This window comes from Vigna unguiculata, chromosome 8 (genome assembly GCF_004118075.2).
Source record: "Vigna unguiculata cultivar IT97K-499-35 chromosome 8, ASM411807v1, whole genome shotgun sequence".
NCBI lineage: Eukaryota > Viridiplantae > Streptophyta > Magnoliopsida > Fabales > Fabaceae > Vigna > Vigna unguiculata.
Genome location: NC_040286.1, coordinates 474,404 through 490,905, shown reverse-complemented (window position 1 = coordinate 490,905; position 16,502 = coordinate 474,404). Strand labels below are relative to the sequence as shown.

At 37.2% G+C, this 16,502-nt stretch overlaps 1 protein-coding gene and 1 pseudogene across 1 annotated transcript; one reads left to right on the top strand and one right to left on the bottom strand.

The window, feature by feature from the left end:
• Positions 1-331: 331 nt before the first annotated feature.
• Positions 332-5,203, bottom strand: LOC114194112 (BUD13 homolog). The gene is made up of 8 exons (XM_028084173.1): positions 4,977-5,203; positions 3,954-4,860; positions 2,891-2,958; positions 2,729-2,790; positions 2,184-2,287; positions 997-1,069; positions 730-910; positions 332-635 (listed from the first exon to the last, which is right to left on the bottom strand). Exons 2-8 carry the CDS (start codon positions 4,814-4,816, stop codon positions 550-552), a joined length of 1,437 nt encoding a protein of 478 aa, XP_027939974.1. The 5' UTR covers positions 4,817-4,860; positions 4,977-5,203; the 3' UTR covers positions 332-549.
• A 192-nt stretch (positions 5,204-5,395) lies between these two features.
• LOC114194110 lies at positions 5,396-16,114 on the top strand (annotated as a pseudogene).
• Positions 16,115-16,502: the final 388 nt, after the last annotated feature.

Genomic DNA, 16,502 nt, shown 5'->3' with positions numbered 1-16,502 from the left:
TAACCTAAAGTCTAACAAAATCTGAAATGGACATTATTTTGATCTTCATAGACGAATACATTACATAACCACAGTCTTTTCTTTTAAAATGCGGTATAATTAAAAAATTATTAATCATTTTAGAAGTATTATCTGAGACAAAATTAATTTTAATCTAATTAAAATTATCAGATAAATTTAAACTAATTTAAAAAATATGTCCAATGCATGTTTAAATGAAAATCCCGAGTATTTTTACTCCTCTTGCTGTAAGGTTAGACTCAAATTTGGATTATCATAAAAATCAATTTTAGCTTTAATTAACAACACTGATCCCCGAAAGTTCGAAGGAAACTCGAGAAAGACAGTCATCTTCAAACTACAGTAGTGAAAAATGATCTAAATTACATGGAACAACAATGTGATAACCTCTCAAAAACTCGAAAATATCACAATGCTGATCAAACCAAATGGAGATTTTCTAAGATAGATACATCTTTTCAATAATTTTTCTATGGACATGTCAACATCACATTCCTTAATACTCTTGTGTAATTGTACTGCCACTTTTCACATATCAGAGACGGACCAAAGATAAGCTTCTCTATCTCTAGCTTGTCTCTCATTTGTTCTCTTAAACATATCCTTCTCGAACCCTGAAAATGATATAAGTCAATCATTTATGGCTATTTACATCAGAAAAGGGAAGGAAAAATCAAACTACAAAAAGTACAGGGAATATGAACCAACCATTACTGCGATCAACACCATCCCAATGTCGTCCGGGTCTTATTCCATACCGATTTGGTGCGGCGTCTAAACCTCTTTTTAACCAGTTGTGATTTGGAATATCCTGTGGGACTACAAAGCCTGATTCTTTCATCTTCTCATTCTCCCCCAAGTTTGGAAGAACAGGCTCTGGATATTTTTTCTACAAATGGCAATTGGCACAAAAACATGTAAGTACTGATGAAACTCCATCTCACGCACCAAGCAACATGAAATGTTTTGCATTACCTTTACTAGATGTGCCATGGGATCACCCCACCTTAATCTCTCCTTAAACATTTTGTCTAGTTCAGGATCATCTCTGTAAGAAACAAATGCAAATACAACATAAGAGACACGGAGACAATAAGGAAAAAGGAACCTTAATCGATGACATCAGCTCACACAGTTAAACATCAACATTGCATCTCAATGACAGTCCAGAACTTGCTCTCGATGGGATTTTAACTAACAAATAATTTATAAATAAATTTCCAAGCTGGTACATGGTAAACTAAGTAATTATAAACAACACTGATTACCCCCTAAAAAAATGAAACTATGTTGAACATGTGTAAAAAGGACCATCTCATGATAATCCAGAAATGATGCAGGAATTACTTCCAAATATATACAATGATGGACCAAAAGTAAAACTTTTATCTTCTGGATCCTAAAGTAAAATATGTATTGAAGAAGATGGATAATGACAAAGCTATTGGGCTCGATATTATAATCACTGAGGTATTAAAGAGTCTAGGAGAGAGAGACACGAGTTGGCTCACAAAATTCTTTAACAAGATTACCAGGTTTAAGAAAATTTGAAACGAGTAGAGAAGTATTAAAATCCCTATTTATTACAAAGGAGATATATAACTTGCACAGATAAGGGGATTAATCTCATTGGGTATTAACACAAGCTAGGAGAAGTTTATTCGAGCCAACAATTGCTTGTTATGTTGCATTCATTTTAATAGCTGAATCAAGAATAATTTGATTCAAAATATGAAAGTTTTACTTGACGTGTCAAATTATTTATTCCATTATCCATATCAGCCTTAATCTAAGACTTATCAGATCTTAACATCCTTTTAGAAAGAAGAGCTTCAATAATTCACAGATAGTTTTCATAGAGAATCCAAGCATATCAATATTAAACATGTACTTGTTACGTGGGATGAGTGTGTTAGTGCTTCATGAGTTTGGAATTTTAGTTTTGCAAATATATTCATGTTTCATGAATTTTTTATGCATATTTATGTGTAATGTACACCTTATATCATTATAATTTTAAGAATAATTGTCACCAACTCAATGTATCCCTTTTATACATGGTATTTTTTATACCTCATATTATGTTTGTGCATCATAGGTTGCTATGATAAAAAATATAGAACAATCTAGAAACCATGTTTCTAAGTACTTTATATATATACCTGGTCCGTGCAAAAGGCTTCTCCTTTTCAAGTTCTAGTTCCTTCAGCCTAGCCTCAGCTTCACGCTTTTGAGCTAAGCCTTTGCCCCATTCTATTTCTATCTCCTGAAAATCACAAAGATACCTAAAAATTCAGCTTAGCAGTTTTTATCGGAAACATGAATAACATAACTGTTCTGACATACAGTTGAGATTTTAGAGAACTTAGTGAGTCTCTTGCCGATCACTTCTGTATACATTGTATTCATATATAAAAGGTAGCATACAAAAAAAAAAGAAAAAAGAGAAAAAGAGATAGGGGTCCGCCTATAACCCTTCAACATAATACATCAAAAAATAGCTTTGTAAAACGCTGAACAGATAAGAGAGATTATTTTAACACATTTTAGAAGTAACATTCATCTTCAATCATAGGGACCAAATGACAACAAATATGACATGGTTTCTTGTCCTTTTGATGTAATTGTAATAGTAGTAGATATAATATCCTTATAAATCTAGAAACAATACAACAATGCTACAAAAATAACGCAGAGTACCAAATACCTTGGGTTTTTCTTCTACTTTCTGTTTTGATTTCAAGTATTCCTCCTTTGAAATGCGTACTCCTGCAAAATTCAGCATGATTCAAAATTTCTTTGCACACAAAGACAACAAATCAAATACATTGAACAGAAACATCAATAAACAACTGACTAAAATTCTGACCTCTTATTTTATCACGATATACAGGTTCAGCACCCCGTCCACTTATGGAAGGTTCCATCTGGTTAAATCTGCGCAAAACATAGTTATCAATGCCATGAAGCAATGTGAAGCAACTGACACCAAAACTTGCATAGAAAGACAGGGAATGACGAGCATTTACACTTGTATAAATGAAAGAAGGGTTTCAATTTCAAGAAAGGGGAATTGCAAGATTAACCCCGTCCCCCCTCTCCAAAACAAACCTTATACAATGAAAAAAAAAAGGTGACAAATGGGACTTTTTTTTACTGCTTTTATGAATGACATCTGCAACTTTTGTGAGTTTAAATGTTTTTTGGTATGAGGAAACATGACATAATCAGGAAAAAATTATGGCCCAGAAATGCCACTCAGCCACAATAGATAATAACTATAGCATAACAGAAAGCATTTTTAGTCAGAATAAGGTTTACCAGGCATGTTAGTGACATAATAATAGTCCTGGGCTTCTTTGTAATATAGCTTAAGATTTTGGAAGAATTGGTCTTAGAAATGAAATATTTTATTAGTGACCTATATCTTGATAACTGAATTTTAATATTGATTGTTAAAAAGGCAAAAAATACATTAACACATACTAAAATTAATAGTAACAAACAGCTAACAGAAAAAGGAAACGAGCATTTCACTTAAATTTTGTAAATAAATAGAATAACAAAAAGATCACATGCTTGCTGCATTTAGTTTAAGTGTTTAACTAAACCCTAAAACTAACAGACTAGAAAAAATTGATTGTGTATGTTGTTTCATGAGACTGATAACTTCTCCCAAGTCACATAAGAAAAACTCCTATTCAAGTGTAGCTATAGTCAATAAGAAATAAACAGCCTGTGTTTCTGATCATGGTGGTAACACTTCTGCGAAAGCCAAGTAGAACTATCTCAGTATTCCATACTTCCATAACCACACAAAAAACAAGCTTAGTACTACAACACCATGGCATTAAGCAAGGATAATAACAAATATCTATCAAGTAAACATTAACATGTGATTGGAAAACATTATAAAACAACTGAACAATTACCTCAACATATCATCCCTCTTCTTTTTCTCGATCTCGTCACTGATATCCTTACCAGAAATTAGACCTGTTTTACTAGCTGGATTTGATGATTCCTGAGTATTTCTCCTTGGTGGAGCTAGTTCAAGATCCAAAGATGAATGTGAACCAACTTTAACTGAAATACTAGATGAACCCTGTCTTCCAACATTCTTCTGAATTTTCCTTGGGGGTGAAAGGTCTGACACTTCAGATCCATGTAAAGCATCTTGAGAAGGAGAATCATGACGACTACGTCGAGGAGGAGATAGATCTTGAGGTGAATGGCGCTGAGAATCAGAAAAACCAGGTCTTGCAACATTCTTCTTGATTTTCCTCGGAGGTGAAAGGTCGAGTGCCACAGATCCACGCAAAACATCTTGAGAGGGAGAATCATGACGACTTCGTCTAGGTGGAGAGATATCTTGCAAATCAGAACTCTCAAAACCACGATGGCCTCGTCGAGGTGGAGAGAAATCTTCAGTTGAACGTCCACGAGAAATATCAGGCAGACCAGTTCTTGCAGCATTCTTCAGAATTTTCCTTGGAGGTGAAAGGTCTGATGCCACAGATCCATGCAAAGCATCTTGAGGGGGAGAATCATGACCTCGTCGGGGGGGAGAGATGTCTTGCAAAATAGAAGTCCTATAATCAGGTGATGGGGTGTCATTGCGTTTTGACCATTGACCAGGTGATAAATCAACACCTTTTCTTTTACGGGGAGGAGACACGTCATTGTTTGAGTCAAGTGAATTTTCAGGTTTAGAGGAAAGCGAAACCCAACCACTTCCATCTTCAGATATAGCATTATATGGACGTCTGGCCCTCAGCTGCTCAAGCCTCTTCATACGCTTCACATCAATGTCTTCATCAACTAGTGGTTTCTCTTCGTCTACATAAACCAATAAAATATGGCTATATGAGATAATAGTATACACAAAAATTACTAATGGTAAATTCATGGTAAATTCTCTTATATGAGTGAACAGTTATGTTTGTATTACACACCAGATGAGTATCATTGTTTTCTTCTGCAAGTTCAACGGGTTTCTGCCACATGGGATCTTCATCCACGACTAATAAGCCAGTGGTTTGTGGTTGACTTCTCTTCTTCTGCTTCTTCTTTTTCTTCTTCTCTACTTCTGTGTTACTTTCATACCTTTTCAAATAATCCTTCAATGAATTGGACCCCATTTTTAAGACAACAATGTCCACAGTTCAGCCTCTATAGTTACCTACCATAATGTAATGTTCTATTAGATGATGCTTCAAATACTTTCAGTATGAAATAGCAAAACTCAAACTCTAATATATATATATATATATATATATATATATATATATATATATATATATATATATATATATATATATATATATATATATATATAACATCCAATCAACTCATGAATGACTTTAAGCTAAGATTTAAAAACCACTTTCTACCATCGGAAGAGTATAAACATCACATTGTCACAACAAAGCAAGGTGTGAGATATCCACTTAAAGCTAATAAAGATAACATCAAGACAAAACTGAAGGTCTGGTTATTTGAAAATACGATGCAGGACTGAATAAGAGCTAGGATTCAACAGGCTAAGCTAAAGAGTCTAGTTAGTCAGTGAAATGCAGAAGTTGGTGAATTAAAGGCATGAATGAGAAATAGAGAATATTTATTAGAATCTTATGAATCACGGTTCAATCCTGCAACTTGGCTACCTAAATAATCATATTGTTGGAATACAGTGCAGAGGAACCAAACTTTGTGCAACAAACCTAATTCCTTACTTGAAATTGCAGTTCCCCTTCTTCCCAGTGCAGCAACCACACCCTCGCCAGTCCACGACCCAAATCGCAAATGCAGTTACCCTTCTTCCCAGTGCACGAACAAAACCCTAGCCAATGCACGAGACAAATCGCAAATCCAGTGCACGAACCCTAAATCCAATTCCTTTGGAGAAAATGAATTCCCCTTCTCCCCAACACTACTTTTTGGAATAACTTCTTACGAAATCCCACCTTTCCGCTCTCTGTTTTGCGGTCTAAAAAGAAAACTCCAAAGCCCTCCAAAATTCAAGCAACACAGATAATAAGAGAATCTTTCGGTTTTCCCTCCGCGTAAAAACGCCTCAGCGTGCATCACCATTGCTTTCTCTCTCTAAGTGGCGTCGATTTTCTCTCTCTCTATATATATATAATCGCGAACGTGGACCGGGGAGAGAAATAGGAGTGAAACGAAGAAGTCGATGATGATGATACTGCTGCTGTTCTTGTTGTCCGAATCGGTGTGTGGGTCGCACGCGATTGTGCGATTTCGGGTCAAACCCTAACAATTTTTTATTTTTTTTTATAAAAAAAGTGTGTTGGGTGTGTGTGTTTTTTTTTTCTTTTTGGGTTAGGTTTTGTAGTTTACAGAGTGAGAGAAGGGTGTGTTGAGTGGTCACACGTGCATGCTTTAGAATCATAGCTCTCCTTGATGAGTAATGAAAATATAGAAGTCAATTTTGCTTGCATTAAAATACGGTAGTTTCAATTCAACTGTTCTAACCTGCCCTTTTGTCTAGTATCTTCTATTTTCTGACATTGCCTTGCTCCTGTATCTGTCAGGAAGCCAGAGAAATTTCTCTGACACAGGTTCCACATTTTAACAAGAATGTTGTTCTTAATTGCAAAGAGGTGTGACTCTTTTCTCTTGTGTCTTTTTTGAGATATTTTTGCCCTCTTATTTTTGTTTATATGTCTGAGCTCTTAATTTACTGCAAATCTCCATATTTTTTGGTTTTCATTACAAGGCGATTGTGGATATAGATTAACTTGTAGTTTTTTCATCTAATTTCCAGGCTATTAGAAAACGTCTGAGGGCCATCAATGAATCTCGTGCTCAGAAGAGGAAGGTGATGATCTTTAATATGTCTTATGATCTATTTATCCTTGCTGAACATTACTTTTATATGTATGTATATAGTTGTGGTGCTTTTTCTAGCTTATTTTGGAATTAATGAACTCTACTTATCTTATTTTGTTATGAAGGTGTTTGATCTACATGTGTGTTTTGATTTGATAGGCTGGTCAAGTATATGGTGTAGCTCTTTCAGGATCTCAACTTGCCAGGTCTGGAATTTTCCCTGAACTAAGACCTTGTGGTGAGGACTTCCAGAAGAAATGGATTGAGGTATACTTGGTGGTAGTCTTACTCCTACTGTTCTCTTCTCTGTGCAACTTGCTGTGGCACCTCACATTTGTTTCTAAAACAATTTTGGCAAATTTATATAAAGGAAGCACTGGGTTTTGAATGGCTAGTAACATAGTAGTAGATGGTTATATCTTGATGTGATTGGCTGCGTGATGTGAATATGGAGGGATCTGTAATTCTTATAAGCTGATATGACCAATTTACGAGAATTTTTATATGGCTTAATATGATCAATTTCTGAGGTTTTTGTTGTTAAAGCTGACAGGTTGTTATGGCTGTGAAGTCCTTGAATACTCTTTTTTGAACATTACTTGGTGGTTCAGTGTATATCGGTAACTCTTAAAAATTTTATTTACAGGGTTTATCTCAGCAGCACAAGCGGTTACGCTCTTTAGCTGATCATGTTCCTCATGGTTATAAAAGGGCATCACTTTTAGATGTTCTTATAAGGAATAACGTTCCATTGCTTAGGGCCACCTGGTTTATCAAGGTTACTTACCTCAATCAGGTAGGAATGTTTAAATGTTTGTATATGTACCTAGTTCCTTATACATTTTAATATGTGCTGATTATGATTGAGTTTTCCAGGTTCAACCTGGTTCTGTTGGTATTTCTTCTGGAACTGCTGACAAGATTCAACTGTCACGCTCTGATGTTTGGACCAAAGATGTTATCAATTACTTGCAAGCCCTTCTGGATGAATTTTTGTCAAAGAATGTTTCCCATTCTGCTTCTCATGGTGAGAGCGATCACCACAAATACCTGGACCACTGCAGAACAAAAGTGATCCATTGTTATCTGTTTCTGATGGTGAAGGACCATCGTTACATTTTAGATGGTGGTATATTGTACGGCTTCTGCAATGGCATCATGCTGAAGGGCTGCTTCATCCATCTCTTGTCATTGATTGGGTGTTTACTCAACTACAGGTATTTACTTTCTACATTGTTTGTGTTTGATGAGTACAATGTGCTAATGAAACTAAAAATGTACTCTATATACCTTCCACTGATTTCAACTTTTGTGTTGATTTCTCACATTTCTGTTCCTTTCAGGAAAAAGATTTGCTTGAGGTTTGGCAGCTGTTATTGCCTATTATATATGGTTTTTTAGAAACTATTGTACTATCTCAAACTTATGTACGTACCCTTGCTGGACTAGCTCTTCGTGTCATTCGTGATCCTGCTCCAGGTGGTTCAGATCTAGTAGATAATTCCAGGAGGGCATACACAACTTGTGCTGTGATTGAGATGCTTCGGTATTTAATACTTGTGGTGCCAGATACTTTTGTTGCTTTGGATTGCTTTCCTTTACCTTCTTCTGTTATTTCACATACAATGAACGATGGGAATTTTGTACTAAAATCAACTGAAGCTGCAGGGAAGGTAAAAAATAGTTCAGATGATTTTGGTCGCATTATTTCACGCATTCAGAAACATACAGAGGATCTTGTTAAGGCTTCAATCCCAGGCTCTCCAGGCCATTGTCTGGCTAAAGTGGCAAAAGCCTTGGATAAAGCTCTTGTTCTGGGTGATTTGCATGTTGCATATAAATTTCTTTTTGATGATCTTTGTGGTGGAACTGTATCTGAAGGCTGGGTTGCAAAAGTCAGCCCTTGCTTAAGGTTATCTTTGAAATGGTTTGGGACTGTGAATACACCCCTTATATATTGTGTTTTTCCTTTGTGAGTGGGCAACATGTGATTTTAGGGATTTTCGTGGTTCCCCTCCTCATGACATTAAGTTTACTGGTAGGAAAGATCTTTCCCAGGTGCATATAGCTGTTAGGCTTTTAAAGATGAAGATTAAGGATGTGAAGATTTTGCTAAAACAAACAAACGAATATCGCAGAGCCAGTCGTTTTGCAAAGAATCTGGGTCAGCGGCCTAATTCGAATTATGTGGGCAAAGTATCCAGACTGAAATCTAGTTCAAAAAGCACAGGTTCTTCAGTTATATTTGAAAGCCCAGGACCACTGCATGATATTATAGTTTGTTGGATTGATCAGCATGTGGTACATAAGGGGGAAGGTTCCAAGCGCCTACAACTATTTATTGTGGAACTTATACGTGCTGGCATCTTTTATCCCTTGGCATATGTACGCCAGCTGATAGTCAGTGGGATCATGGATGCGAATGTAAATTTGGTTGACATGGAGCGACGGAGGAGACACTATCGCATCTTAAAGCAGCTACCTGGATGCTTTATCCATGATGTTTTGGAAGACTTAGGAATTGTTGATGGGGTGCATCTCAAAGAAGCATTGCAAATTTACTTGAACGAACGGCGCCTCATACTTCGGGGTCCTCTAAGTGAGTCCCATGATGATGCCAGTGGCACTGATTTATCTGCTCTAAAGAGAAAAAGATATCCTGCTTCAATAAAGGATGAAGCTTCCGGAATGACAGTTGATCAGAGAAATGTTATTTCTACCACAAAAAATGTAAAGGATAATGCTAACATTGAAGAACTAAAAACAGCTATTTCAGTACTGTTACAGCTACCTAATTGTTCATCTAATTTGAGTGCTACAGGATGTGATGAATCTGAAGGCACTATTAAAAGATCTATTGGGTCTCAGAACAGCAAAATTGATCCAGTGGAGGGTACACCTGGGTGTGAACAATGTAGCAGAACAAAGAGACAAAAGTTAAGTGAGGAAAGAAACTCATGTGTACAGGGGCATTCCCCAGTTCAATCTGATGATGACGATGCATGGTGGGTGAAAAAGGGAATGAAATCCCCAGAGCCTCTCAAAGTTGATCAACCACAAAAGTTAACCAAGCAGGTCACTAAGAGTCGGCAGAAGAATGTGCGTAAAACTCAGAGTCTTGCTCAACTGGCAGCTTCTAGAATTGAGGGTAGCCAAGGGGCATCAACTAGTCACGTTTGTGGAAGCAAAGTAAGCTGCCCTCACCATAAAACTGCTATGGATGTTGATGGGCAGAGGTCCGTGGATATCATCCCAACAAGTCATTTTGGAGATATAGTTTCCATTGGAAAAGCTCTAAAGCAGCTACGTTTTGTTGAGAAAAGGGCTATAGCCGTTTGGCTGCTGAGTGTTGTTAGGCAGGTAATTGAAGAGACGGATAAAAATATTGGTAAAGTTGGTCAGTTTGGCAGGCCTTTTTCTGGTGCTGACGATAGAAGCTCAATACGGTGGAAACTGGGTGAGGATGAACTTTCTGCAATACTGTATTTGATGGATATCTCCCATGATTTGGTATCAGCTGTCAAGTTCCTCCTTTGGTTGCTGCCGAGGGTTCTTAATAGCCCCAATTCCACAATTCATTCTGGGAGGAATGTGCTGATGCTAGCAAGGAATGCAGAAAACCAAGTTTGTGATGTGGGAGAGGCTATTCTGCTTTCATCACTGAGGAGGTTTGTAGCTCTGCAATCAATTATATTTTATATAGTTTTTGTTTGCTGTCTCTTGGAAAACAGAAATTTGCTCTCCCCCACATGATGTTTTCTTCCTTTTCAATGGCTTAGAACCTTTTAGATAAGTGGTACAAATACAATGCTTTATAAAGCACCTCGTAGTAGGCTGCTATATCTGTTTCTATTTCTTCTTATGCTCCCTTTTGTTGTCACCTTAATCAAGCCACTGTTTTAACATAATTATGCAAGTTTACTGAACGTTAAGTGATGTTTCTGTAATTTTTATGGTCCATCTCACTCTGAAATATTCATATTTTTGTAATTGAATCTGTGGTAGTGTTTTTGTTTTGTTTTTATGATCGTGTTGGTGAGTTTCTTTGTGGATTTTTTGAATGTTTTCCTTTTGTTGTTTATGCTTGTGTGGGACAATTTCTTTGTGGATTTTTGGAATGAGATTTTGACAAACTTTCCTCTGCAATTTATTTGATGTAGGTATGAGAACATTCTTGTTGCAGCAGATCTTATTCCAGAAGCCTTGTCATCTGCAATGCATCGAGCTGCCAAAATTGTTTCATCTAATGGAAGACTTTCAGGGTCAGGGGTCCTAGCTTTTGCTCGGTACTTGTTGAGAAAATACAGCAATGTGGCTAGTGTCATTGAGTGGGAGAAAACTTTTAAGGCTACATGTGACACGAGACTTTCCTCTGAACTTGACTCTTGTAGATCAGTGGATGGAGAGTTAGGGCTGCCCCTAGGTGTTCCAGCCGGAGTAGAAGACCATGATGATTTTTTCCGTCAGAAGATCAGTGGTGGTCGGTTGCAATCCAGAGTAGGTGCAGGCATGAGGGAGGTTGTGCAGCGTAATGTTGAAGAAGCATTCCACTTTCTTTTTGGAAAGGATAGAAAGCTCTTTGCTGCTGGTACTCTAAAAGGTCTTCCTCCTGTAGAAAAATGGGACAATGGATATCAAATTGCTCAACAAATTGTTATGGGTTTAATTGATTGCATAAGACAGACTGGGGGTGCTGCTCAAGAAGGAGATCCCTCTTTGGTCTCTTCTGCGGTTTCTGCAATTGTTGGCAGTGTTGGTCCAACTTTAGCAAAAATGCCTGATTTTTCATCTGGCAGCAATCATTCAAATATAACATCAACTTCAAATTTATTGAACTATGCCAGGTGCATTCTGCGAATGCATATAACCTGTCTAGGCCTGCTTAAGGAAGCCTTAGGAGAACGACAAAGCCGTGTATTTGATATTGCACTTGCTACTGAAGCTTCTACTGCTCTTGCTGGCGTTTTCACTCCTAGTAAAGCATCTCGTGCTCAGTTTCAAACATTTCCTGAAGTCCATGATTCTAGTAACACTATTTCAAATGATATGGGAAGCAACTCTAATAAAGTCGTGGTAGCAAAAACCACAAAAATTGCTGCTGCTGTTTCTGCGCTTTTTGTTGGTGCAATTATATATGGTGTTACCAGCCTGGAAAGAATGGTAACAGTTCTCAGATTGAAGGAGGGTCTCGATGCAGTACAATTTGTAAGAAGCACTAGATCCAATGCAAATGGAAATGCTCGTTCAGTTATGGCTTTTAATAAGATGGACAGTTCAATTGAAGTTCATGTCCATTGGTTTAGACTGCTAGTTGGAAACTGCAGAACCATATGTGAAGGGTTGGTGGTGGAACTCTTGGGCGAACCATTTATTATGGCTCTTTCAAGGATGCAACGGATGCTTCCTTTAAATTTGGTCTTTCCACCTGCTTATTCAATATTTGCCTTCATTAGGTGGCGGCCTTTCATTTTGAATGCTACAGTTCGTGAAGACATGAATCAAATTTATCAGTCTCTTATAGTGGCCATAACTGAAGCAATAAAGCATTTGCCATTTCGTGATGTATGTTTTAGAGATTGTCAAGGTCTTTATGATCTTATGTCCGCAGATAATAGTGATTCTGAATTTGCAAACCTGCTAGAGTTTAATGGTTCTGACATGCATTTAAAACTCACAGCATTTGTTCCTCTACGCTCTAGGCTTTTCCTTAACGCCATTATTGATTGTAAAATGCCACAATCTATTTATGCAAAGGATGATGGGAGCCGGATTTCTGGACCTGGTGAGTCTAAAGTTAAACCCACAGATAGTGGGTCTAAGCTTCAGGATATGCTTGTGCATGTTTTGGATACCTTGCAACCTGCCAAATTTCACTGGCAGTGGGTCCTCCTCAGGTTACTTTTAAATGAACAAGCCCTCATTGAAAAAGTGGAGAATCATGATGTGCCCTTGTCTGATGCTATAAAGTTGTCCTCACCTAGTCCTGAGAAGGCTGCTAGCGCTTCTGAGAATGAGAACAATTTTATTCAAATACTTCTCACTAGGTTACTGGTTAGACCTGATGCTGCACCCCTTTTTTCAGAATTGATTCATCTCTTTGGTAGGTCACTAGAGGATTCAATGTTGTTGCAAGCTAAATGGTTCCTTGGAGGCCAGGACGTCCTCTTTGGCCGGAAGGCCATTAGACAAAGGCTGCATAACATTGCTGTTAATAAAAAACTTTCTGTTAAGACCCAATTTTGGGAACCTTGGGGTTGGTGTAGTCCAACTACTGATTCATTGACTATCAAAGGGGATAACAAGAAGTTTGACAGCACCTCTCTTGAAGAAGGAGAAGTTGTTGAAGAGGGAACATATTTGAAAAGGTGCCAGCAGCAAGTGATTGAGAGGGCTCTTATTGAGTTGCTTCTTCCTTGCATAGATCAAAGCTCTGATGAAGCTCGCAATTCTTTTGCAACTGACTTGGTGAAACAGTTGAGTTATATCGAGACACACATAACTGCTATTACAGGTGGAAGTAAACCAGTGGGAAGTGCTCCTGCTGGAGTTGAAGGTCAGCCAAATAAAGTAAATAACCGCAAAAATTTGAGAACTGGAAACGCTACATTATCTAGACGACCAACAGTAGCAACAGATTCTTCTCCTCCTTCTCCTGCAGCCCTACGAGCTTCTATGTCATTACGGTTGCAGTTGCTCCTAAGATTTCTTCCTACTCTTTGCACTGACAGGTAAGAACGACGAGATATTGCATTGTCCAATTGGTTTTCGTTACAGGATTCTTGTCGCACTTGTTGAAGCGTAAGAAATTCTATGGTTTTTTGTTCTTAAAATGGATGAAAAAATGGAGTAAATTGCAATGCAATTTTCAGATTAAAAAAATACGGTTCTCTATAATACAATTTGGTATCATGGGTGCTAGCACCGATAGAGATAGTTTTTCCTTGCAACAATGGACTTGAGCTAAAATTAGGTGTTAAGTTAAATCAGTTAATTATGGCAGCTAGAAGTGAAATTATGGATATTTGTGCCATGAATCCAATGACTGTTTTTACTTTTATTTGTGCATGTGAAACGGAACTAGTACATCAATGTTAGTTGTGATTCTTAAGTTCCATATGTTCAATATTGTAGGGAGCCATCTGTGCGGAGCACGAGACAATTTCTTGCCTCTGTTATTTTTCGTCTCCTTGGTAGTCGGGTTGTGCATCAGGATGCAGACATTTCAGCAAATGCTGTGCCTCTGCCAACGAGGGAGGCAGAGTCATCTTCTGAAGTTGCTTCTGCTGCTTTTGTGGATTCTTCTTCTCAGAGTCTGTTTGATCGTTTGCTGTTGGTTTTGCATGGGTTGCTAAGTAGTTATCCTCCAAGTTGGCTCCGGCCAAAGCCTTCAAAGACAAGCAATGAACCTACAATTGATCGAGAGTTGTTGGAAACTTTGCAGGTTTGATCATTTAATCTATGAATGTATATAGTTTTATTTTCTGCGCTACCCCTTACGTGGCTTTGCAGCCTTTTTAACACTATTCTAATTTGCCTTGAGAAACTGGTTAGCAGATGAAATAGCCAACATAATATTCTTTTGAAGTGTAATAATTATTTGTTTGTTCGGCTGTATGTATTGATTGTGTGCTTAAAAATTCTATACCATATTAGGTCTTAATTCAATGTGTAGTGTAATATCTTTTTTTTATTGAGGTTTTTTATCAACATATTTGATAAACTCTAAATTTCTATCATCTCCAATAAATAATATTGGAACTATAGCCTTATTTTTCTTTGCTTTCACCCTGAAGTCATGGAATGACCCAACCCGTTATCTGTGCATCATGTTATACTGGAATTGTATTTACTCTACAAACTGTTATCCCATGTTGTACTGGTTTCATATCAGATATTGTGTTAGCCATATCCATGCTTCATAATGCTCTCCAATGGAAATATTTCTGTAACATACTTCTCAATCTGGAAATGTTAGTACTTATCTAACGTCAACTGTCTGATGCAGAATGACTTGGATCGTATGCAACTACCAGATACTGATCGGTGGCGAATCCAAGCTGCAATGCCGGTACTCATCCCTTCTATGCGGTGCTCTCTATCCTGCCAGCCACCATCTGTTTCAAATTCTGCTCTTATGTGCATTCAACCCGGCACTACAAATCCTGGGGTTAACTCCAGTAGCTCAACTATCCCCCAGAGGGGTCCAGCTCTATCAAGGGTTGCATCTAATGTATCAGGGAAGCAAAAACGACAGGACAATGATTTGGAAATTGATCCTTGGACACTTTTAGAAGACGGCGCCGGCTCTGTCCCTCCGGCAGGTAACACCGCTAGCATAGGAAGTGGTGATCATGTTAACATTCGAGCCGCTAGCTGGCTGAAAGGAGCTGTAAGGGTGAGACGAACAGACCTCACATATGTTGGTGCAGTAGATGACGATAGTTGATTAGCAATATTTTTTGTTGGTTTGGAGTATGCAACCCCACTGGCCAGTGCTTTTTGTGGTTTTTGATTTTTTATATTCAATACAAGAATGGCATGAAGATGCTGCCATTTTGTGCTTGCCCTTTGTTGGAAGCAGAAGGAGCATGGTTATGAAAGAAAATGGTTGTTGGAAGACAGCACATCCAATGGTTCTTTCTGGCTCTGGTTGACTACTAACCTGTGTTGATAATCACGCCCTTCTGGATTGTGCATTTGCTGGCGCAGTTCAGAGGTTTGTTGTACATATAGGAATGATTGTTTCTCTTTACCAATTGGTCCGAGTAATATAATCTCAAGTGATCTGTAGCTTTTTCATGCTCATTATGTCTAATGAACGCTTGTGTGAGCACTGTCTATAGCTTTTTTAGGGTCACAAGCACACACAAGTGCAATCAATCATTGTTTCTTTTCTCATTCAAATTATCAAAGGTTATCTGGTTGATCTGGAGCATCACCAAAGCATTCCATTATTTGCTTGCTAATCCAGAGATAGATTCATTTCTGTCTAAAATTTTACCAGTAAAAAAGTTGCTGTGTATGCATCATCAGCAGGGGAAAGAATATTATGTGTGTCTATACACGCCATAAATGTTATCTGAGCAAATTTTGTAGTGGACGACAAGGTTGCATATTTTCTTTTTTATTTAAGCAGGAGAAGGTTTTTTCTTTAGCAATTGTAATAATGTAGAATATGATGTCCATATTTTAAATATTATGACTTAGTTGTGATACCATGTCATTTCTTCGATTCTGGTTACGTCCTGTTTTTAAGTTGTTTCTTTTTAGGGTCCTAAAGTATGTAAAACATCGCATGATAACTAGTAAAATAACTGACACCGTCAATTCTTTAGTTACTCTCGGTTTATCTTTCCTGTTTTTTTTTTTTTTTAAATGTTGGCTTAATTACTAACATTTAATATAAATAATAATGTTATATTATCATTTATATTAAAAATTCTTACAAAATTATGACTCATAATGTAATGTTAAAAAGTTATTTTTAAAAATATGATTAAAGATATTTTTTGTTCTCTCAAGTTTTATTAAATTTTGGAATTGATTTTTTTTTTAACCTTTATACTAATTTAATCCTTTATGTTTAAAAATGTGTGAATTTAATCTTTTTTATTAAATTTTATTAAATT